Source organism: Hyaena hyaena, unplaced genomic scaffold (genome assembly GCF_003009895.1).
Source record: "Hyaena hyaena isolate Hyena2069 unplaced genomic scaffold, ASM300989v1 scaffold_474, whole genome shotgun sequence".
Taxonomy (NCBI): domain Eukaryota; kingdom Metazoa; phylum Chordata; class Mammalia; order Carnivora; family Hyaenidae; genus Hyaena; species Hyaena hyaena.
Window position 1 is genome coordinate 896,333 of NW_024081104.1, and position 23,630 is coordinate 919,962.

At 54.7% G+C, this 23,630-nt stretch overlaps 1 protein-coding gene across 2 annotated transcripts; it reads left to right on the forward strand.

Annotated features, from left to right (window-relative positions):
* Nucleotides 1-114: 114 nt before the first annotated feature.
* On the forward strand, nucleotides 115-22,456 carry HSF1 (heat shock transcription factor 1). 2 transcript variants are annotated; one of them, XM_039254078.1, is made up of 14 exons: nucleotides 115-412; nucleotides 16,849-16,957; nucleotides 17,281-17,417; nucleotides 17,761-17,885; nucleotides 19,098-19,173; nucleotides 19,242-19,303; nucleotides 19,428-19,524; nucleotides 19,611-19,747; nucleotides 19,933-20,199; nucleotides 20,599-20,679; nucleotides 21,517-21,622; nucleotides 21,694-21,759; nucleotides 21,845-21,914; nucleotides 21,996-22,456. In XM_039254078.1, the coding sequence occupies exons 1-14, from the start codon at nucleotides 296-298 to the stop codon at nucleotides 22,199-22,201; spliced, it is 1,656 nt and encodes a 551-aa protein (XP_039110009.1). In that variant the 5' UTR covers nucleotides 115-295; the 3' UTR covers nucleotides 22,202-22,456. The 2 variants fall into 2 exon arrangements, with proteins under 2 accessions (XP_039110009.1, XP_039110011.1); XM_039254080.1 differs by lacking the exon at nucleotides 20,599-20,679.
* The last annotated feature ends 1,174 nt before the right edge of the window (nucleotides 22,457-23,630 follow it).

Below are 23,630 nucleotides of genomic sequence, written 5' to 3' on the forward strand. Positions count from 1 at the left end.
GGGGCGATTGGTGGGGCGGAGCGGAGCCTGCAGGCGCAGGCGCGCGGCGACAGGAACGCGCGGGGCCGGGGCGGGGCGGGGCCGGCGTGCGCGCGCCCGGGTGACGCGGGCGGGCGGCGCCGGCGGAAACGCGCCCGTCGCAAGATGGCGGCGGCCATGCTAGGCCGCGGGGTAGTGTGTGCGCAGCGGACGGCGGCGGTGGCGCTACCCCGGCGGCAGGTGCGGCGCCGGCGCTAGCGCGGCCTTCGGCCCCATTTCGCGGTCGTCACCACCGCCTCTCCCTGCCTTGCACGGTATGGATCTGCCCGTGGGCCCCGGCGCGGCGGGGCCCAGCAACGTCCCGGCCTTCCTGACCAAGCTGTGGACCCTCGTGAGCGACCCGGACACCGACGCGCTTATCTGCTGGAGCCCGGTGAGGGGCTGGGGCGAGTCCCCGTAGGGGGTGGGATGTGGAGACTGGAGCCGAGGGTCAGGTTCGGAGGAAGACGTGCGGGGCCCGCTCCTTGTCGGCCCCTGACACGCCGAGTGTTCCCGGGCTGGGGAGGAAGGGCCTCTTCTTCGGTCTTTCCTAAGTGTTGGACGGTCGCGGAAGTGTGTCTGTCCTGGAGCCGTACCCAGTTTCGCTGGCAAACATTCTGCCTAGGTGATCATCTGAATTTCCTCAAGTCAGTTGCCTGGGCGGTGTGGTCGGCATCTATTCGGAGAAAATTAGGACGTGGCGCGTGAATTGGAGGGCGTTACTCTAGTGCGAAAGGAAAAGGAACGAAAACAGAAAGTAAAACGTCATAAAGTTCAGATTGGTCTTGAACCCATGTCCAGAGATAGTGGAGTTGGGTTTCCCTAGAGCAGCTTTGGTTTTCATTCTTCACAGGAAGACTTTATTCAAGTCCCCGTCTCCAGTTGCCTGGCAGCAGGCTTGTTTACACGGTTTGGCCCTGCAAGACCGGACCACTCCGGTTTTGCAGAGGTAAATCAGAGAGTGTGTCTGGAGTTGAAGCTCAGAATCTGCTGTTCCCATCCTGGCTGTGATGTCGTGTCTAGGGAAGACCAGAGCCATAACCCAGGCGGGCAAATGGGTGGCCTGAAGAAAGGCCACTCTGGTCTTGCAGAGCCTATGGGTGCCCCCAAATACGCTTTGACTTCTTGAGGGCCAAAATGCTGGGTTTTTCAGACTTTGTTAAGTACTTCTCTTTCATGCTTTTAAGCCATTAGGAATAAAGAAACGTTTAGGTTGAAATTAGCCCCAAGCTGGAGGCCAGGTTCTCTCTCTCGGGTGGTCTGTTTGCTCAAGTTTTGCTGCCTGAAGACTGTTTGGGAATAAAGAGACTGGATGTCATGGAGCGTTCTTATTGGTGACACTTTGTGTTGGTTTCGTGACTTGCCTGTGTGGGCACTCTCCACTCTCCGTGCGCTGCCGGAGTGCTTTCCCAAAGGCTACCTGGTTAATACCATCTCCTCTTTCCCAACCTTGCATTTTTCCCAGCAAAGGAAGTGGTCTGACATTTCTGTCTTCTTTTATCTTCCTTCTTCCTCTTTTTCCTTCCCCTCACTCCCAGGAAACACTCTTAACCCAGACCAGGGAGGGGCATCAGAAATGTTCTAATCTTGCTAGGGTGATCCACCCCACCTGCTAGTCTGCCCCTTAATCTGCTCTCTGTTTCTGCTTAGAGTGTGAGGCGAGTGGGTGAAGTGTCACCAGCATACTCTCCAGGACCCACAGCCTGTGTTCTGGGCAAGGCCTTTGAACAGGAACGGTCAGGCCTGTGACAGCCTTCACTTAGAGTAGCTGCGCCACCCAGGAGCCCCAGGCAGGGGCGTGGGGAGCCAGCTGGAGCACGAGTACTTGATCTTTCCTGGTCTGGGTGCAGTTCAAGCAGGACACAGGGGTAAGGGCTGGTACCAGCAATGAATATAGATATCAAAACGGTAGCTTAGCAGTGGAAGGAATCCCTTTTCCGGGCTATGCAGGAGGCTGCGGAGCTGCCTGGCTCAGAGACAGGAGACAGTTCTGTACCTGTCTGTTTGTACTCTGTGAAAAAAGTTCACACAGTGTCTTCTGCAGACTTGTGATCAGAGTCTGGCTCTCCCTCGAGAAACTCTGATGTCTTTGCTTTTGGTGTTTTTCCCTTGGTGTTGGAAGTTTTCTCACAGTTCTACCAAGAGAGACTCCCCACATTTGACCTAAGGGACAGGGGGCAGTCGGAGGTATGGTGCTGGACTCTCAAGGGTGAATAAGATGGGGGAAGGGGTTCAACTCCAGAAACCCGGGCCAGTGGGTCCAGATCCGGACAGCATTGAGGGACAGACCAACAGGTCACTGACCCCAGACAGTTGTGTCGGCTTACTCACCCTCAGACCCTCATGCAGTTAAAGACGCGGTGGCCATGGCACCTCAGCTGGATAAGCAGAGAGTCTTTAGAGCCTTCAGCTCCTGCTGCTGTGGGGATGGAAGTCGGTGAGCATGAGTGTGCCCTGTGGGTGTGCCCAGCGCTTCTGACCTACAGCCTGTGCTGTTCCCCTTACCACCCACACCCACTGGGATTCTCTGTGAATCAGACCTATCTGGCCTGGGGATCAGGGCCTGGGTGAGGCTGGGAGTTGCCTGACAGCACAGTTTAAGGAGGCACTTTTTTCAGGGCCACTTGGAGGCCCTGGGGGAGGGGGGCTCCTTAAATTTTGGCCTCAGGCGCCGCTCTGGCCCCCCCCAGTGTGAGTCTGATCAGTGTAATTCTCTCTCCTTTGGGAGCAGGAATGAGCCTAGTAGGACTGTGTGGAGGTGGAGGCCTAGGGACAGGGCGGCGCCGCGGCCAGGGCCCGTCCAGGCGGCCTTGAAGAGTCAGATGGTCAGAGGCTCGCTCTGGAGAGGCTGGGTCTCTGGGTGGAGAGTTCTGGGCACAGCATTTCCCGCAGTCAGGTCCTCAGCAACCTGCGGGACCACTTGGGTGCACGCGGATGCCCAGAGTTCCCCGCGGAATGTTTCCAGAGTTCCTGTGACCGCCAAGAACACCCCTCCCGTCCTGGCGCTTGGAGCCAGCTGAGGCCCGCTGAGCTTGTTCTTGGACAGCCCGCAGGACCCGGCAGGCCCTCTGGGTCCTGCCCTTGGGGATCTGTCAGTTGAGCCAAAATGCCGAAGGAGCACCCTGGGGTAGTGCTCCCCAGGGGCAGGCTGGGAGGCACACTGCAGGGCCTGGAGGCTCCCGGGTCTCCCCGAACCCAGACAGCTGCAGTGCCAGCTGCCAAAGTAGCACAGGTGTGCTTGTCCGGGCCTTACCCACGGCATGAGGCTAAACTGTGCCTTTCTGTGCATCTGTTCTCCTCCATCCACAGCCATGCAAGAAGGTGACAAGTGGCCATTTTGTAGAGAAGAAAATCGAGTCTCAAAGACATTAGGAAACCTAGCAAAGAAAGCTGGGGATTGGTTAAACCAGACCTGAAGTCCACCATCTTTCCGGTGATGACCAGCTGTTGCCTCTGACTACCTTTTCCAGGCATTCCATATTTCAGCAGCAGGAGACCCCTGCCCGTGCCCAGGGGGTCAAGACACTGGCCCCACCCTCACCTGCTTTCTTAGACCCTAGCCACGCTTGGGCTGCCCCACGCTGCGGTTGTTCACAGTCAGGATCGTATTTTGGATTTTTACATGAGAGTTCCCCTGCCCCTGCGGTAGAGATAAACACATACACAGAGAGACGAGACTGGCAGAGACCTATAAACGACAGGCTCTACACGGTGGCCTCTCGTGTCTGTTTCCTCCTGCCGCCCCCCAGGATGGCGAGGGGGGCGGGGAGGCCGTCTCAGGAGGGCGCTGGAAGTCTGGGCCGTGATGGTCTCCTTGGAGGGAAGGTAGATGTCCAGGGCGTAGTCGTGCACGCCGGACTCCACAGGACCCGTGTGCACTCAAAATTCTTTATTAAAGGCCCGGGGAGGGGCAGTGGGACTTACAGGACCCACTCTGGGAGGCACAGAGAGCTCCCATCGTGTGTCACCAGGGCCTGAGCCAGAATCCTCACCTGCGTACACCCCGGGCCTTCCAGCTCCGGCCGCAGGGCCCCCCCCAGCTCTGGAAGGGGCTATGAGATGAGGAAGGCCCGCCCTCAGATGCTTCCCAGTTCTGGCAACACAGCAGCTACCACCACCGGCTCCTTTCTGAACCCTGAAAGCTGCAGAGTGAGCAGAGTCACCAACCCGCACGTGTTCGATGGCCCAGAGGTCTGAGTACAGGGGGCCAGTGGCCAGACGGCTAGACATTAGGAAGGACGTACTGGTGCCTGTGTTGGAGGAACTAATAAAGCAAACTTCAGCAGAAACAAGGAAAGGACATGATGGTGCAGGTGGTCTCAGCTCAGGCGAGGACAGGACGGAGGAGGGGGCCCAGTGGCTCTCCCCTTCCGGACCAGCCTCGTGGCCCCTGACAGCTCACTCTACAGCCTGGATGTGTCTGCTTCTGTGGCTGCATGGCTCCAGGCACACACTCGCCACCACAAATGCCCGTGTTCCTGGACCCCAGAGAGTGGTCGGCCGGCCACATTCAGGAGAAAGGAACACGTCCTGCACACTGGCCTTTGGATTGGCTTTCGGGGAACAAAGAGCGGGGACTAAGGTGTCCTGGGGCAGGTGCTCAGGAAGCGCAGCGGCGCGCCCCTCGCGGGTACAGGGCTTGTTAACCCTTTGGGGCCGTGGAGTCCTCTGAGAAAACACTCAGACACAGAGCCTGTCTATAAAAACATACATCCCTGCAGAATTTTGGATTCATTTTAGGTTGTTCCCAGGGCCATCAAAAATAAGGCCAGAGGCTCCAAGTTTACGATCAGACTTGGCTGTTACCCCAAGAAGTACATCTTGGGGCTCCCGGCCTGCTCAGTGCACAGGGCATGCAACTTTTGATCTCATTGTGAATTCAGGCCTCACGCTGGGTGTAGAGTTTTGTGGGTTGTTTTTGTTTTGTTGAGAGAGCAAGCAATTGAATACTGAGGAGATGGGCAGAGGGGGAGAAAGAATCCTGAGTGTAGAGCCCAACACAGGACTCAATCCCATGACCATGGGATCATGACCTCAGTCAAAACCAAGAGTCGGATGCTCAACCAATTGAGCCATCCAGGCGCCCCCAGAGTTTACTTTTAAAAATAAGCGCATTTCAAGGTTAGAGCACTGGTTACCAGCTAGCAGCCGGGCACTCACTGCTCCCTGTTCCTTCCATATTTCTAATCAGGGGCATTTTTAGGAAAAGCTAAGACCACCTCCAGGATTCCCTGGAGGCAGCAGAGAAGGAGGGACCTTGAACCACGAGGCAGGGAGGGAGAACTTCGGGTTCTGTGAGAGATTCACCAAGAGAACATCTCAAACTCCTGATGGCCCTTAAGGTGGGGCTTGTGCAATGTGGGGACACGTGCAATGTGGGCTTAACCCTTGAACAGTGTTAGGATTGGAAACGAGGGACAGGTGCCATTCTTTCTACCTAGAGGTGGTTTTCAAATTTTTTTTTTAATGTTTTATTTATTTCTAGGAGAGAGAGAGAGAGAGAGAGACAGCGTGAGCAGGGGAGGGTCAGAGAGAGAGGGAGACACAGACTCTGAAACAGGCTCCAGGCTCTGAGCTGGCAGTCAGCACAGAGCCCGACGCGGGGCTCGAACTCACGAACCGCGAGATCATGACCTAAGCGAAAGTCAGACGCTTAACCGACTAAGCCACCCAGGCGCCCCAAACCTAGAGGTGGTTTTCAAACTCCAGCACAGAAAGGGGAAACCTAACAGTCCAGACTTTGGAGAAACTGAGGCAGCTAGAATTTGCAAGATGTGATACTAGAGAAGAGAGCTGCACTGAGAAAGAGCTCCAGGAGTCTGCACTGGAGCCCCTTCAGGTCTTGGGCAGAGTTCTGGTTCGCCGGTCTGTAGGAGGAGCCAGCCTGAGAACCTTCTAGGCAAGGAACTGCCGCTCTGCAGAGCTCTGACAGGGCCATGCGTTACCTGAGTTCTCATGGCCAGAGCGGAGGAGCCACGTTGAACACTTAGAGGATTCAGCAGGGACCAGATGAGCTACAGCTTGGAGGTGGGACCAAATTGAGAAAGGCTGCCTTAAATGCAACGTAATCGAGTTTAAAGACTGGCCTCGAAAGGATCAGGCTGACCCACACGAAACACTCTCAGTAGGAATACCACAAACCCAGACACAGCGTAAAGACCCTCGTGTCCAGGGCCCAATCAGAACTGACAGATGAGCCAGTGGGCATGAGAGTGCATCCTGTGACTAACAAGGGGAGCCGTAGCTGTGTTCCCAGGGGTGACGGCAACTAGCCAACGAAGATCTTAAAACAATTGTAAAAATATTCTCTGTGCTCAAAGAAGCAAAGCCTCCATGAAGATGAGGGCGTGGAAGGTAGAGAAAAGAAGGAAGGGGAATAAAGTGTTGATGGAACAAGTCTGCCACGCAGAAGAATTCACATTGTTTGTGTAGACACTCCCCCCAGAGAGACGACATGTATCTTCCCACCTGCACCTGTGGGCTACACATAGTGACTTCCAAGAAGCACCGAGTGGGAAAGGGTGGGGGGTGAATACCCGGGAGACGCCTGACAGACGTGGCCTCGTGGTGCCTGTACAGCTGTGGTGTGACGACGAGGGCACTTAATCTCTGTGGTCTTTCTCTCCAAAAACTTCTATGAGGAAAAGACACGGGACAAATCCAAATGGAGGGAAATTCTACAAAATCCTGGATGAGTTCTCTAAACTGTCAAGGTCATGAGAAACCAGGAAAGTCTAAGAGGCTGTCAGGGGAACGTAAGGAGACCAAAAGAACTAAATGTGGTGTAATCTCTTAGATGAAGTTCTGGGACAGAAGGACAGAAGGTAAAAACTAAGGAGATCTGAATAAAATAGAAACTTTACTTAGTTAATAGTAAAATGTAGGTATCCCACATTTTTTTGAAAGTTCACATTATGGTATTTCGCTTTTACAACAAAAGACCTCCGTTAGTATCTGTTTTTGCTAACTGAAAGAAATCCAAAGAGGGTTTTCATTTTTACAAAAAAAAGGCAAAAAGCAAAAATGGCACCCGCACTGAATTTGTGGCGAGCCGTCACAGGCAGCCTACGCTCCGAGCAGCCAGGGAGGCGGCACCAAGCGCCTCACTCAGGAACTGAGTTCAGATCTCGCCATCAGGCTGCTAGGGCTGCTGCACTGGGCCTGTGAGCATCAGTGAGTTATCTCTGCTTGGTTTGTGCATCTGTTTGCAAGGTGTGAGCTAAGGTATCAGAAAAGCCAAAGAGAGATGATTTTTTGGGTCTGGGCATACTCTAAATTTTTCCATGTCAATTAACAGTGGTTCTTGGCTTTGCGGAAGTTGGCATAGGAACGCCATACTTCTGGGTAGCAGGGGAAACCTGCATATTGATTTTTCGCTTGTGACAACAGTGTTAACACTGCTAACGGCAGCGTGAGGGCCACGTGAGAGCTCTGTCCTATGTTCCCAACTTTTCTGTAAGTCACTGCTGGGGATGAGTAGCAGACTAGATACTGCAGAAGGAAAGATCGCTGAACTAGAGTAATACAGAGACTGTCCATGGTGATTTACAGAGAAAAACAAGACTGGAAAACATGAGCTGAGCCTCGCAGGGATGATACCACACAGCCTGACACGCAGGTGAGGTTCCAGTAAAAGGTGGGAATGCTTAAGACAGAGTCGTCCACAATTTTGGAAAGCTGTGAACACACAGATCCAAGACTTACAAGAATTCCCAAGGAGGATAAGCACCAAAAAATGTGCATATCACTAACAACTTGCTGAAAACAGGTGAAGAGAAGAATCATAAAGCAGCCAGAAAAAGAAAGAGGATTGCACAGAGGCTCACAGACCAGAACAACACGGACTCCTCAGCAGCTGTGAGGTGCGAGGCTGGAGTGGAGCTCCGTAGATGGAGGTCTGGTCAGCATTTAGAACTCGCTGTAACTTACCGCGTCAGTGGACAAAGAGAAGAAAAACCACACTCCCATCTCAACAGTGGCAGGAGAAACATTGGACAAACTCAACAGCCACTTCATGGTAAAAGCTCAGCAAACTGGGAAGGGTGGTTCCTAAGTGTAATAGGAAGCACCTGCGAAAACCCGCAGCCGGCGTTGTGCTTCACGCTGGAAGAGCGGGCACCTTGCCTCCAGCGCTGGCGCAGAAGGCTGCGCGGTCTGCTCCCACCACTCCTTCAACAACGTGTGTGACACCTGGTCACGTAATACGGCAAATAAGTAAATAAAAGACCGAAAAATTGGAAGGTAGGACATAGAACTGTCTCTGTTTATAGAAAACGTTGTCATTTACTTAGAAAATCCCAAGGAATCTACAAAAAAAGAAAACAAAAGTTATTAGAACTAATAAGTGAGTTTAGTGAGGTCACAGGACTCGAGGTTAACATACAAAAACCAATTACATTTCTGTACACTAGCAATCAGCTGTTGAAAGTGGAAATACTTAACAACAGCATCAAGAAAACAAACTGTTTACTGGCTAACTTATCTATTACTGTGTCGCCAGTTGTCTCCAAACCTAACTGCTTTGAACAGCAAACAGCTCACAGTCTTTGAGAGCCACATGCTGATTCTGATGCAAGGTCTCTCACGAGATTGCAGCCATTTCAAGGCTCAGCTGGTAAGAGAGACCTGCTTTAAGTTCACTAGAGTGTTTGGTGGCCAGTGGCTTTTCATAAAATTAAAAAAATTTTCAGGAGCCCCTCCTCAGGGCAACTTACAGCCAGTCAGCCTGCTTCTCCCAGATCAAGGGTATCCAGCGTGGCCTTTGTCTCGTGTTCTCAAATACCATCTCACCTGTTGACGAGAATAACCCAGCCACAGCACGGGAGAAGACCGCTCAAGGTGTGAGCCCCCAGAGGCAGTACCATTGGGGGCTGTCTGTAGACTGGTTACCATGGGGGTGGACCTTGTAAACTGTATAAAATTTGTGCATGGAAAGCTGTAGAACACTGCTGAGAATAATTAAAGAGGATCTAAGTAAATGGAAAGAAATGCCATGGTCATAAACAGAAGACTCAGTGTTGGTAAGATGAAAATAGATTTCATACAATCCCAGTCAAATCTCAGCAGATATCTTTGTAAATGTTGGTAAGCTGATCCCTACTAGAGTTTATATGAAAAAGCAAAGCCAAACATTCCCAACAGAGAATAGCCAGGTTTTTTTTTTAATTTGTTCACTTTGGGGCGGGGGGAGGAAGAGAGAGGGGGCAAAAGTGGGGGAGGGGCAGAGGGAGGGGGAGAGAACCCCAGGCAGGCTCTGCACTGTCAGCACAGAGCCCAGTGCATGGCTCAAACCCTCACATGCTGAGATCATGACCTGAGCCAAAGTTGGCCACTTAACCAACTGAGCCACCCGGGTGCCCCTCCAGACTTTTTTTTTTTTCATTTTTATTTTTATTTTTTCAGACTTTTTTTTTTTTTAAAGGAGAACTGGGGCACCTGGGTGGCTCCGTTGGATAAGCGTCCGACTTCGGCTCAGGTCATGATCTTACGGTTCGTGGGTTCGAGCCCCATGTCAGGCTCTCAGCTGACAGCTCAGATCCTGAATCCTCTTTCCGATTCTGTGTCTCCCTCTCTCTCTGCCCCTCTCCCGCTCATACTCTGTCGCTCGCTCTCAAAAATAAATAAACATTAAAAAATTTTTTTAAATAAAAATGTTTAAAAAATAATAAAGGAGAACCAAGTTTGAGTACTCACACACAAATTAATTTCAGAATTTACTGTAAAGCTGTAATAATCAGTACACTGACTGAGTGAAATCGGCATAATTGTAAACAGAACAGACTAGAGAATCCAGAAATAGACCCACCTGTTTAAAGTTGGTTGATTTTCGACAAAGGTGCCATTGCAATTCCGTAGGAATGGTCTTTTCCGCAAACGGTACTGGAGTAATCGGTTGTCCAGAAGCACAGGTATGAGCCCATCGTTTGCTTCACACCATGTACAAAAACTGGCTGAAACGATTCAGATTAAAATGTAAAAGCTAAGACTAGAAAACTTCTAGAAAGAAAAAACCTGAATGCAAATGTTTGTAGCACTTGTGTTCACAAGAGCCAAAAGCAAGACAGGCCCCATGTGTCAGCCAGCTGGAGAGCGGTGGGTGGGGGGCGCTGCCCGGCGCCCGAGCGGGCGCTCCGTATGGCTGTGGCCACGCCTGGAGAGCATGCTGTTGTGCTAAGTGCAAGGTACCAAACACGAAAGCCTGCACGCCCTGCGATTTCATTTACATGACGTTCTGGCAGAGGCACAACCAGGGGCGCAAAGGTGAGGTGGGTGCTTGCCTGGCGCGGGGGTTGGGCCACAGAGGGACATTAGGGTAACTTAGGCGGTGATGGGAATGCTGTCTATTCTCGCATATGGTGGGAAACCATTGTATGTCAACAGTTTATCAAGCGATGCATTTTAAGTTATAAACTTGATGTAAATTGTATCTTCCTTCTTAGAAACGTGGGGTGGGGGGTGTCCCCGGTGGCCAGCTATGCAGAGAGTCGCCAGGAGTGTAACTCAGCAAACACTGTGTCCCGGGGACAGGACAAGACACGGTCTGCATCATGTGCAGGGATGACAGATGCAGCCTAGGGAGTGCCTCCTTCAGGACTGAGAGAGTGTGCGGCCTCAGAAGGCGCGGTCTCTGCTTTCCGTCTTCCATCCGAGAGGAAGCCCGTCTCTGGTGCCACGGACGTCCCCCAGCCGTCCACCAAATGGCTGCTCCCTGCAAATGTGTGCGAGCCGCCTGACGCAGTGCTTAGAGGCAAATTACACAACTGAGTGATTCTATTAGAAAATCAGAATGGCTTCTAAGCTTCCACCTTAAGAAAGTAGAAAAAAAAAGGGCGACGTAAACCCAAAGCAGCCATGAGGAAGGAAATGACAGAGACAACGGAAGAAGTCACTGAAACTGAAAATGGTAAAAGGGTAGAATAAATTCAAAAACTGATTCTTTGGAAACATAAAAATCGGTAAGTTGTAGCATGACTGACAGACAAGAACTGAATTCCCAGTCTCAGGAACAAAGAGAGTGTGTGTCACAGCAGACCCCACCGACCGTACGAGGCTAAGAAGGAAGTACTTTCAGCGGCTGTGTGCATGTCCATTTAGCAACTTAGAGAAAGTGGACCAATTCCTTGAAAACCATGAACTGTCAAAACTTGCCCAAGGTGAAACTATTAAAGAAGTTGAATACCTAATAATAAACCTTCCTAAAAAGAAAACTCCAGGCCCAAGTGATTTTACTGCCAAATTTAAACATTTGGTGGGGCGCCTGGGTGGCTCAGTCGGTTATGCCTCCGACTTCGGCTCAGGTCATGATCTTAACCGTTTGTGGGTTCGAGCCCCGCGTCGGGCTCTGTGCTGACAGCTCAGAGCCTGGAGCCTGCTTCAGATGCTGTGTCTTCCTCTCTCTGACCCTCCCCTGTTCACGCTGTCTCTCTCTCTCTCTCTCTCTCTCTCTCTCAGAAATAAATAAAACGTTTAAAAAATTAAAAAAAAAAAAACATTTGAAGAAATAACACCAATTATACACAACTTCCCAGAGGAGGGAACACTTTGCAACTCTATTTGTGAGGCAAGCATTACCTTGATATCAAACACAGGGACACCTGGGTGGCTCATTTGATTAAGCAACAGACTTCGGCTCAGGTCATGATTTCACACTTCGTGGGTTCAAGCCCCCCTGCATCAAGCTCTGCTGACAGCTCAGAGCCTGGATCCTGCTTCAGATTCTGTGTCTCCCTCTCTCTCTGCCTCTCCCCTGCTCATGCTCTGTCTCTCTCTGTCTGAAAAATAAGTAAACATTAAACACACATGGACATCTGGCTGGCTCGGTTAGAAAATCACATGACTTTTGATCTCAGGATTATGAGTTTGAGCCCCATGTTTGCTGTAAAGGTTGTTTAAAAATAAACTTTTTAAAAACTTAGATAAAAATAGTCTAAGAAAACTAAGGACCAGCATTTTTCATAATGTTTCCTGTAAGATATAAGCAAATCTAGCAATACGTAAAAAGAGCGGTGTCACAACACAAGGAAGCAACTCCAGAAACACAAGCGCGGTCCAAGATTTTAAAATCAAGTCCATATAAGCCACTGTGTTAACAGCCTAAAGAAGAAAAGCCACATGATGATATTATTTGCAGAAAAAATATTTGACAAAAGTCGATCCTTAAAAAAACAAACTCAGGAAACTGAGAATAGTGGGGAACTTAGCCTGATACCAAAAAAGGGTCAACACTTAACATCATCCTTAATGTTAGGAGAGACCACATGCTTTCCCCAAAGATCAGAACAAGGCACAGTGTCTATTTCCACCGTTCTAGTCAGCATTGCACTGGAAGTCCTAGCCAGTGCTTGAAGACAGGAAAAAGAAGTTAGAGGAATATATACTGGAGAGCAAGAGAAAGAACTGAATATAAATAAATAAATAAAACCTTATTTATAGATGGCATAATTGTCCACCTAGAAAATCTCAAGAAACCTACAAAAACACTCCCAGAACTAAAGAATTGGGTTTTGCAGGGTCACTAGATATAAGGTCAACACACAAAAGTCAGTTGCATTTCTAATGAACAATAGGAACCTGATGTTTTGATCTCACAGTCCGTGGGTTCAAGCCCCGCGTCGGGCTCTGTGCTGACTCTCAGGGCCTGGAGCTGCTTCACATTCTGTCTCCCTGTCTCTCTGCCCCTTTCACGCTCACTCTCTATCTCTGACTCTCAAAATAAAAACATAAAAAAAAAATTTTAAGTAAGATTTACATTTTTTAAACAATCATTAAAACAAATACAAGCATGGTAAAACATGCAGAGATCTGTATACCAAAACTATAAGATTATAAAAATACAAAAGAAAGCAAAGTTGACTTAAGGAATGGCATACCATGTTTGTTGATTTTTTTTTTTTTTAAAGCAAATTTGGGAAGTTTTCAGGCCTTGTTTCTTTTAATATTGGTTTTGGTCCTTTCTTTTGTATAAGGAAATGTACTCCATTTACCGTACGCTGGGGCAGTTAAAGGTGTCCCACTTTTTTTTTTTTTTTTGAGACTCCTTTCATTTTTCTTTACTCTGTTTTCTGTCCTGCTTTCATCATCTCTATCCATTTTCAAATTTGCTGATTATTTCTTCTGCCAGTTCACAGCTGCTGTTGAGTCTTTCTAGTAAATTCCTCATTTTGGTTATTGTACTGTTGGACTCTGGAACTTTCGTCTGACTCTGCTTTATGAGTCTGTGCCTTTGTTGTGATTCTCTCCGGCAAGGCACTGTCACCTCATCTTCCGGTACTTTGTGATCTCCTTCATGTCTGTAAACATGTGCGATGTTTGCTTCGAAGTCTTGGGGGAAACCTGAAACCTTGTCCCTCTCACAGCTCAGTGTCTGTTAGGTTTTTCTCTTTTCCCTTGTGCACAGGTCACACTTTGCTGTTTCTCTTTGTGTCTCATAGTTTTGTTGAAAAATACATTTTAGGTATTGTAGTACTTCTGGATGACCACCCCACCGGCTCGTTCTTGTTTGTGCTGGTTTGTTTTGTGACTTGGCCGGGTTATTTTAGTGAGGTCCGTCTTCTCCGGCTCTGACCTCAGTGTTAGTCCACTGCCTCCCTGGGCATTACACCCAGACTTTAGGCTCTGTAATTACTGCCCGATTGTGCTGGGTTTTGACAGTGGCCCAGGGCACACATCGTAGAGCAGTCTGACCCAATTCGATTCAACAGGTGGTAGCAGTCTGTCTTTGAGGTTTGGTCTGACTCTGGGAGGGCTCTGAGCTGCCTCTTTCCTGCAGGAACAGGCTGGCCCTGATTGAGCTGGTTACTCTGAACTGAGAGGTGCTGTTCTCAAGAGCAGCCTTAGGCTTGAACTTCCCTACATTTTATTTCAAATAAGGCGAGTTCCCTTGGGGAGACCTTCAGACCTCTCTTTGCTTCTGACTGCCTCTCTCCTGGGGGAAATGTCATGGTCCGTGGGACGGAGCCCCGCCTTGCTGACAGCATGGAGCCTGCTTGGGATTCTGTGTCTCCCTCTCTCTCTGCCCCTCTCCCGCTCACACAAGCACACTCTCAAAAATAAACTTCTAAATTTAAAAAAAATAAATAAGCTTTATTCCACTTGGGAGTGTGGTTCAGTAGATCTCCTCACACTTGAATCCCAGAAGTGAAAATTGGTCCTTCCTTTTCTTTTTTTAAACTTTTTTAAATGTTTATTTTTCAGAGAGAGACCGAGCACAAGCAGGGGAGGGGCAGAGGGAGACACAGAATCTGAAGCAGGCTCAGGCTCTGTGCTGTCAGCAACACATGGGCTTGAGCCCGTGAACCGTGAGATGAAGACCTGAGCTGCAGTCAAGAGTTAGACACTTAACTGATGGAGTCCCCCAGGCACCCCTCCTTTCAGCCTCTTTAAATGTAATTGGCTGCCTTCTGGCCTCCATGGATTCTGATGAGAAATCTTTTGAGCTTTGGTGTGTTTTTTTATGGAGTTTGTTTAGCTTCCTGGACATTTTTTATCAAATTTAGGAATTTTTATTTAATTCGTCTTTTTTTTTTAATGTTTTATTTCTGAGAGAGAGCGAGAGCATGAGCAGGGGAGGGTCAGAGAGAGAGGGAGATACAGAATCAGAAACAGGCTCCAGGCTCTGAGCTGTCAGCACAGAGCCCGACACGGGGCTCGAACCCACGAACTGTGAGATCACGACCTGAGCCCAAGTCAGATGCTTAACCGACTGAGCCACCCAGGCACCCCAAATTTAGGAAATTTTTGGCCATTATTTCTTCAGCTTTGCTTTCTGTCCTTTTCTGTCCTGGGACTCCCATTATGAGTAGGTTGGTATAATTATATTTTTTAATTTCAGAATTCAGATTTGGCTCATTTTTATCTTTATTGGTATTCTTCATTCCACATGATGTTCTCATGCTTTCCTTTATTTGTTTAGATGCAGTTTCATTTGATTCTTTGAACATATTTGAAAAGGCTGGTTTAAAGTCTGTGTTTAGTAAATCCAACTTCCAAGCCTCATTAATGATGGTTTCAATTGATTGCCTTCCCCCCGGTGTACGGGCCATATCTCGTTTCTTTGCATACCTCATAGTTATTCACTGAAAACTGGACATTGTATTAACACGATGTGGTGTGTGTTAGGCTCTGGGTATCAGATTTTCCCTCCCCAGGATTTGTCGCTGCTGCTATTTCTTGTAGTTGTTGGTGTTCGTTTGTTTATTTCTGCACGAATTCTGGACAACTTATAGTCCTTGTGGTCCGTGACCACTGACGTCTGCTGGCTAGTTTAGTAGTCAGCTGGTCAAGGGGACAGAAATTTCCCCTTCTTCCTGGAGCCCCGTTCTCTCTAGGGGACCCTGTGTAGGCATTGGGGCGTTGTGTTCAACACGCAGCCAGGTAGTTGACACCCCTGCTTTGTCCCCTGCTTTCTGCTTGTGTGGAGCCTCCGAGCCACCAGGGGTACACGCCTGGGGCCGCATCAGGTCTTTCCTGATTGTCCACACAGCACTGCACGTGTGTATGACTTCCAGATGCCCAGGAATATTTTGGAGCTTTTCAAAACCCCTCTTGATGTCTCATTCCCTGGATCTTCCTTTTGAGTTTTCCTAGCGAGCCTGTTTTCTGCCCCGTCACCCTCTGCCTCGGGCACCACAGAGCTTTGAATTCCTCCCTTGATGTTACCAACAGGCATCTGTAGGAAAAGGCTTTTTACCGGGAGCTGTGAGTCCAGTTCTGCAAGCGGAGTCCCCCGGGGAGCCGTGTGGCTGGTCAGAGGGTGACCCCCAGGCTGGGGCAGCGGGAGGGGAGGCAGAAACAGGGCAAGGCGAGGGCCCCGAAGCTCACTGGTCTCATCGCAGGAGAATCATTTGTCTTGAATAAACGCTTCCCCATGTTGCTGTTGATTTTCAGAGTTCTAAAAAAGTGCACTGTAATGTTTTTGCCAGTCTTCTTTCTTTTTTCTTTTCTTTTCTTTTCTTTTCTTTTTTTTTTTTTTTTTTTGCCGGTTTTATAATTGCTTCTTTGGGGAACTTTTCAGAGGCCCTGCCTCCACCTTCTCCACCCCTTCACATGCTTACATCGGGGTTCATTGTCACACGTGTGGTGGACTCCAGGGTAGCATGTGCTGTCACCCTCCACCCCACTCCCCTCACCACTCTCTGTCCCTGCTCCAGCACCCTGCCCCACACCCCAGGGCCCTTCTAGCAGGGGCTTCCTGGTAGCTTCTGGATTGAGGTCAGAAGAAAAATGGGGGCGCCTGGGTGCCTCAGTTAGTTGAGTATCTACTCTTGATCTCGGCTCAGGTCACGGTCTCACAGTTTGTGGGTCCGGGCCCCATGTCAGGCTCTGCACTGACCGTGCGAAGCCTGCTTGGGGTTCTCTCTCTCCCTCTCTCTCTACCCCTCCCTCACTCCCCCCTTTCTTTCTCTCAAAAATAAATAAATAATTTTAAAATGTATGGGTTTTTTGTTTTTTTTTAAAGATGGAAGAAGAGCAACATAGTGACTCTTTCACGATCTCTTTCCCATCTCAGATGCTGAAAGAATGAGGTTGCCTTTCTGAATACAACTGTGTTCTCCTGCCGTTTTTTGGCTGCCTCCCCTTGGGCCTGGGCTCTTCCCGGGGGAGATCTGATTAAAGATCCCCTAAAGACAGGACGTGAAGTGCCGTGCGCTCCGGGGAACTTCGGGAACCCCAGTGCAGGGCTTCCTGGCTGTGACAAGGTCCCCTCCTCTCTGTAGCCGTGGGGCTTGTCACCCAGTCCCGGGCCTCCAGCAGTGCACGCACGGGGGGGGGGGGGCCGCAGAGGCTGCCGCTCGCGGGCTGTGTGTGACTCTGCCACGTGCCTCCCAGCAGAGCGGGAACAGCTTCCACGTGTTCGACCAGGGCCAGTTTGCCAAGGAGGTGCTGCCCAAGTACTTCAAGCACAACAACATGGCCAGCTTTGTGCGGCAGCTCAACATGTGTGAGTACACAGCCGCCCGGGCGTGTGGGGCGGGGCACGTCGGGGGGGGGGGGGGGGCTTACAGCCAGGGAGTCCCTTCCCAGGCGGGGTAAGGGGTAAGAGTCCTCAGGGAAGAGTCTCTAAAACCCAGCCAGACACAGGCCCGCGCACTGGCAAGGGCTTTCGCCTGGGGTGTGGGACCTCCCTTAGACCAAGACCACCCGGCTGCTGCAGGCAGTGGTATAACCAGAGCCGTGCCAGGCTCCTCCGGGGCCCTCCCTGTGTCCCTCTGTGGGACAGTACCCAGCCCTGAGGCAGAGCTGCTCCCACCCTGTCATGTGCAGACGGCTTCCGGAAGGTGGTCCACATTGAGCAGGGCGGCCTGGTCAAGCCCGAGCGGGACGACACTGAGTTCCAGCACCCGTGCTTCCTGCGTGGCCAGGAGCGGCTCCTTGAGAACATCAAGAGGAAAGTGACCAGTGTGAGTTGTCAGTCGCCCTGCCTCTGCCTCCTCACCCCTTCCTCCAGACTGAGCGGGAGCAGCGGCCGCCCGCTGTCCCGCTGGGCCCATGACTACTACGGGCGGTCACCTGCTGGCCTGGCTACACCACACCCTCTTCCCAGTGGGCCCTCTCCTCCCCGCTCGTCCATCTGGGACTCCCCGTGACCATTCCCCCATCAGCCACCACAGTGAAGGCCCCTCTCCAGACTGCCGGCCCTTGGCCCTTCCGCTGCATCCCAGGCCCTCCCCTCTTCCCTGGGGGGGGGAGGGAGGCATCTCAGTGACTATTCCCCCCCCCCCCCCCCCCCCCCCGGGATCTCAGGTATCCACCCTGAAGAATGAGGACATAAAGATTCGCCAGGACAGTGTCACCAAGTTGCTGACCGATGTGCAGCTCATGAAGGGGAAGCAGGAGAGCATGGACTCCAAACTCCTGGCCATGAAGCAGTAGGTTCCACGCAGCAAGTGCAGCGGGGCGCCTGGCAGGGGAGGCGGTGGGACGAGGGGACCCGTGGGAGGCAGCCCAAGGAAGGAGCCGACAGGGGAGGTGCAGGCCTGGGAACTGGCCGCTCCCTCCTGGGGCCCCTTCCCACCAGCCCTGCCTCCTGCAGTTTGGACGCTCTGGACTTGTCCCCAAATGCAGAATTGGCTTGGACTTGTGTGCACTCCCCGGGAGAAAGGGTCTAACCCAGTTCCCTCCCCGGCGGGCAGAGCTGGGCTCCTGGCACCTGGCTTGTCTTTAGGCTCCTCACCCTGCGTCCCGGGCATGCACCCCACAGGCCGGGGTGGCTGGTCTTCACCACCACCACAGCGCCAACTTTCCCGTTGGCCCCCACTGCCACTGAGGCACGTGTGGCCACTAGTAACCAGCCCTATGCTCCCCTCCCCAACCAGGACCCCTAAGAGGGCTGGCTTAGGCCTCTTTCTATGCACTTGGGGGCCCCAGGGACCTCAGGAGCCACAGCGACCTCAGGAGCCACAGCCTAGGGTGGCTGTCCTCAGTTTGGTCTGAAACCCTCTCGAGGGGGCAGACCCTCATGACTCCCGAGTCCAGGAAGAGGCTCCTGGGCTCTCTCCTCACATCTGGGTCTGGCAAAAGCCACTGGCTGTAGGACACCTGGGTGTGGGGCCAGGTGAACTTGGCCTCCGAGGACACGGGTACCCCTCAGGGTGAGGCCAAGAGGGGCAAGTCCACGTGAATGAGACATTCAGGGGGCTAGGCAGGGCGGGCCCATCAGAAGGCCCACACAGGCACAGGACCACCCCCATATGCTGCTCTGCACCCCTGGCCTTCCCTCCTCTCCTCAGGTTCAGGGGGGGCAGAGGTGGCTCAGAGGGACTGGGGGCCAACACTCAAGGGTGTCCAGGAGGTCTCAGCCAGGACCCTGGGGCCCACCCAGCTTACCCAGTCCTGTGCTCTGTTGAAGCCCTCCAGCCCCTTCCCTAGGGGCCCCTCCCAACTGACCGCCTGCCTGACACCCCTGTGTGTCCTCGCCCAGCGGTGTGGCAGAGCGCAGCTTCGGTCCGCCCCCAGCCTTGGTACAGCCAGGCTCGCAGCCCTCCGGGGTCACCCACACCCCAGCCCCTACGCCTGCCCGCGGTGGGTGGGAGGTCTGTGGAGGGCCCGCAGCCCTACCGACCGTGCCCGCTGTGTTACAGCGAGAACGAGGCCCTGTGGCGGGAAGTGGCCAGCCTGCGGCAGAAGCACGCCCAGCAGCAGAAAGTCGTCAACAAGGTGTGCGGCGGGCCAGGGGGGGCGGGGGGCCTTGCGGGGCCGGCCTAACTGCACCTTTCCGCCCGCAGCTCATCCAGTTCCTCATCTCACTGGTGCAGTCCAACCGGATCCTGGGGGTGAAGAGAAAGATGTGAGGCGCGGGGGGTGCCCGTCCCTCAGCACAGGGCCCGGGGCCACCCTGTCTCCCACTGGCCGAGACCCGGGTGGCCCTGAGGTCTCGGGGAGGCACCTAAGCCCACGCCTTCCCCCCGCAGCCCCTTGATGCTGAACGACGGCAGCGCGGCACATTCCATGCCCAAGTATGGCCGCCAGTACTCCCTGGAGCACATCCACGGCTCGGGCCCCTACTCGGTGAGCGCCGGGGGCGGCAGGGCTGCCGGGGCGGGGCGGGCACCACTGCAGCTCCTGCCACACGGGCCACCTCCCTTTGATGGCAGGCTCCTTCCCCGGCCTACAGCAGCTCCAGCCTCTACTCCGCAGACGCCGTCGCCAGCTCCGGACCCATCATCTCCGACATCACCGAGCTGGCCCCCAGCAGCCCCTTGGCCTCCCCGGGCAGAAGCGTAGATGAGAGGTGGGGGCCACATCACCCAACTGTCAGAAGGGTGGGCCCATGGAGGCGGCGGCTGCTGACATGTGTGCCCCCCCCCCCCCCCCCCCCCCCCCCCCCCCCCCCCCCCCCCCCCCCCCCCCCCCCCCCCCCCCCCCCCCCCCCCCCCCCCCCCCCCCCCCCNGCCCCCCCCCCCCCCCGGTGTGCAGGCCACTGCCCAGCAGCCCCCTGGTACGCGTCAAGGAGGAGCCGCCCAGTCCTCCTCGGAGCCCCCGGGTGGAGGAGGCCAGTCCCGGACGCCCGTCCTCTGTCGTGGAGATACCCCTGTCCCCGACCGCCCTCATTGACTCCATCCTTCGGGAAAGCGAGCCTGCCCCGGCCGCACCCCTCACGGATGCGGGGGGCCGTCGCCCCTCACCCTCGCCCCCACCTGCCTCGGCCCCTGAGAAGTGCCTCAGCGTAGCCTGCCTGGACAAGTGAGTGCCGCCACCCCCGCCCCCCACCTCCGCCACAGCCTCTGGAAGCGCATCCGGGTCTCTAGCTAGGACTGTCCTGGAGGGCTGGTTTGGGGCGGTTGTCGGGCTGTGGGCACAGGAGTCGCTGGGGGCTGAGCCAGCAGACCTGGCCCTGAGCTCAGAGCCTGTTACCCCGCATCCCCCATGCCTCAGGAGCCAAGGGCGTGCGGCCTTGCAGGCTTCTCACCCGCTCTCTGAGCTACTCTGGCTGCCGCCGTCACCCCTTCCCATGACGGCCCGCTGCATCTGCCCTGCCCCTCAGAGGGCTTGCCCCAGAGGCCAGGCAAGCAAGGGCGGGGGCCACGGAGTCCACCTGGCCCCCACCTGCAATCGGGGGGCTCTTGTCTTTGTATCTTGCAGTTTGGCTCGCGCTCCACAGATGTCTGGGGTCGCCCGCCTCTTCCCCTGCCCCTCCTCTCTGCATGGCCGAGTCCAGCCAGGGTTAGCGCTGTCCCCACTGGGGAGGGAGGAGGGCTCCGCCAGAGCTCAGGCCCCTCCCCAGCTTCGGACCAGACCCTGGCCTGGCCATGAGCACTTGGCCCTGCCTGGTGAACGGGCGTCCCGGGCCCTCTGCAGCAGGGAGCAGCCCCCGGCCCGTGCCCCAGGTCACCGACTGACAGATGGGCCTCCCAGCCTGGCACTGCCAGGGGTGCCGCTAGGCCCCTGGCTGCTGTGCTGACTGGCTTCCTCTCAGGTTGGGGCTTGGCCCTGTGGACACCTCCCAGAGCCAGCCTGGCCACCCGTCCAATGGCACAGGTCCACCCGGTGGCCCAGAGCCTTCTCAGCCACAGCTTCCAGACCCAGGTCTCTTTTCCGGCATGCCCCAGCGTAGAGACCAGCCCTCTAGACCCTGCCTGCACCTCTCTCTCCCCCTCCCTGCTGTCTTCCGACATAGAGACAAGACCTTGCCAAGCCTGAAAAACTGCCCCCAGCCCATCCTGAGCACCAAACCCCTCCTTGGCTCCCCGGCCACCTTGACTCAGCCATTTTGTGCTGCCAGAGGCCTTACTGGGCCTCACAGCGACAGGACCGGCTGGCACGGCCTCAGCTGTTCTCGTCCCAGTGGCCAAGCACCCTGCCCTTCCCCACACACGTCCCCCGGGCCCACACCGGGTGTGCGATGGGCCCCCACCTCGGAGGGCCTCCCGTGAGCCTAAGCGGGGCGGGGGTTTAGCTGAGGACAGCCCCTCTCTGGATGGTGAGTGTGATCACCAGAGGAGGGCACCTGGCTGGGGGTGCCTAGGGCTCCACTTTACCTGCTCCCCTCGTTCTGGCTAGGACCGAGCTCAGTGACCACTTGGATGCCATGGACTCCAATCTGGACAACCTGCAGACCATGCTGACAAGCCACGGCTTCAGCGTGGACACCAGCGCACTGCTGGACGTGAGTGCCTCCCTACCCCCACCCTGCTCCCAGCCCTCAGGCGCAGCCTGACCGCCCTCCCTTCCCTGCAGCTGTTCAGCCCCTCGGTGACAGTGCCCGACATGAGCCTGCCCGACCTTGACAGCAGCCTGGCCAGCGTGCGTAGGCGGGGCAGGGCGAGCGGGGGGGCGTGGGGCGGGCAGGACGCAGGAACCTTCACTCTGCCCCCTTCTGTCCCAGCAGATCCAGGAGCTCCTCTCTCCCCAGGAGCCCCCCAGGCCTCTCGAGGCAGAGAGCAGCAGCCCCGACTCAGGTGAGCCAAGCCCTGAGCCCCTGCCCTGCCCCAGCCCAGTGCCCTGACCCGCCAGTGCCCTGACCCAGCCACCACCCCCAGGGAAGCAGCTGGTGCACTACACGGCGCAACCCCTCTTCTTGGTGGACCCGGGCTCCGTCGACATGGGAAGCAGCGACCTGCCCGTGCTCTTCGAGCTGGGGGAGGGGTCCTACTTCTCGGAGGGGGACGACTACACAGATGACCCCACCATCTCCCTGCTGACGGGCTCTGAACCCCCCAAAGCCAAGGACCCCACTGTCTCCTAGAGGCCCCAGGACGAAGGCTGGCTAAGGGGCTGGGCGTGGAGCCCGCTCAGCAGCAAAGGCCCCAGCCCCATGGGCCATGGCTGCCTGAGGCTTTACAGCCACGCTTGGACTGCCCTGCGCTGCGGGTGTTCACAGTCAGGATCGTATTTTGGATTTTTACAGAAGAGTTCCCCTGCCCCTTCGGTAGAGATAAACACATACACGGACAGACGGACGGACGAGACTGGCAGAGACCTATAAACGACAGGCTCTACACGGTGGCCTCTCGTGTCTGTTTCCTCCTGCCGCCCCCCAGGATGGCGAGGGGGGCGGGGAGGCCGTCTCAGAAGGGCGCTGGAAGTCTGGGCCGTGATGGTCTCCTTGGAGGGAAGGTAGATGTCCAGGGCGTAGTCGTGCACGCCGGACTCCACAGGACCCGTGGGTGCTCAAAATTCTTTATTAAAGGCCCGGGGGCGGGGGTTGTGGGATGGACCCACAGAAATGCCCTGCCCAAGGCCTCCCCACGAGGGCACCAGGTGGGGCACGGACGGACAGGCCGGGCGCACACATCTCGGCAGAGGCCCCCTGCTCTTNGCCCATGTATCAGCTAGCGAGTTTATCAGTTAGAGCTGTAATGTATTGACCAGAATTCCCCATTCCAGATCCTGCCCCCCTACATTCCCAGGGGACCCCCCCCCCCCCCCGTTCACTGCCTGCTCACCATCCTCAGCAGGGGCCGGGGAGATGCTGCCTCCACCCTGGAATCCAAAGGGTACCCTCCCCAGGGAGCCTTACCCCCAACTCTGCCACGGCCAGAGGGGGTGAGGATGCAGAGTGGGACAGTGCAGCTGCTGAGGCTGCCGCCCAGGTACCTGCTCAGGACCCCTGCCCGTCAGGCCACATCTGTGGTTCAGGGCACATCTGACCCGCCAGGGCCTCGGGATTCACAGCATGGAGGAGGGCCAGGCCGTGCGCCAGCAGCACCCGGGAGGTGCGGAGCTGGGCGTGGGTGCATGCACTCGTGAGGGAGACCCGGGTCAAGAATTGGGCCAGGCCTCCTGCCTCATCCAAGAGGCAAGCCAAGCCCCCCGCCCCCCAAGGCTCTGCGACTGTCCCCGGGTGAGCACCCCAGCACGTGGCTGCTCCAGGGGCAGCTCCCCAGGGGCCGGCAGACTCGGCCTTGTCTGAGAACTCCACCAGACACGTGGCTCCACCAGCCCCCTGCTTGCTCCTGACTCTTGACCCACTTACACACCCCAGTCTCCGGCCTCGGCCCCAAGCCAAGGTCCACTGCTGGGAAGTCCAAGACCTCTTCCAAGTCCCTGTCACAGGGACCGCGGAGCTCTGAGCTAACCACCCTCCCAGCCACAAACACACAAGGTTAACAAGGGCGGTGACGAGGACAGGAAGTGTGACCTCAGCTGAGCCTTGTTAGGCAAATGGGAGGTGC

What these genes read in the sequence shown, in the direction of transcription:
- HSF1 (XM_039254078.1), top strand. Translation starts at nt 296, where the DNA reads ATGGATCTGCCCGTGGGCCCCGGCGCGGCGGGGCCCAGCAACGTCCCG. An exon ending in AGCGTAGCCTGCCTGGACAA is followed by an intron (nt 20,200 to 20,598) that starts GTGAGTGCCGCC and finishes TGTATCTTGCAG; the next exon opens with TTTGGCTCGCGCTCCACAGA. An exon ending in CATGGCCGAGTCCAGCCAGG is followed by an intron (nt 20,680 to 21,516) that starts GTTAGCGCTGTC and finishes CGTTCTGGCTAG; the next exon opens with GACCGAGCTCAGTGACCACT.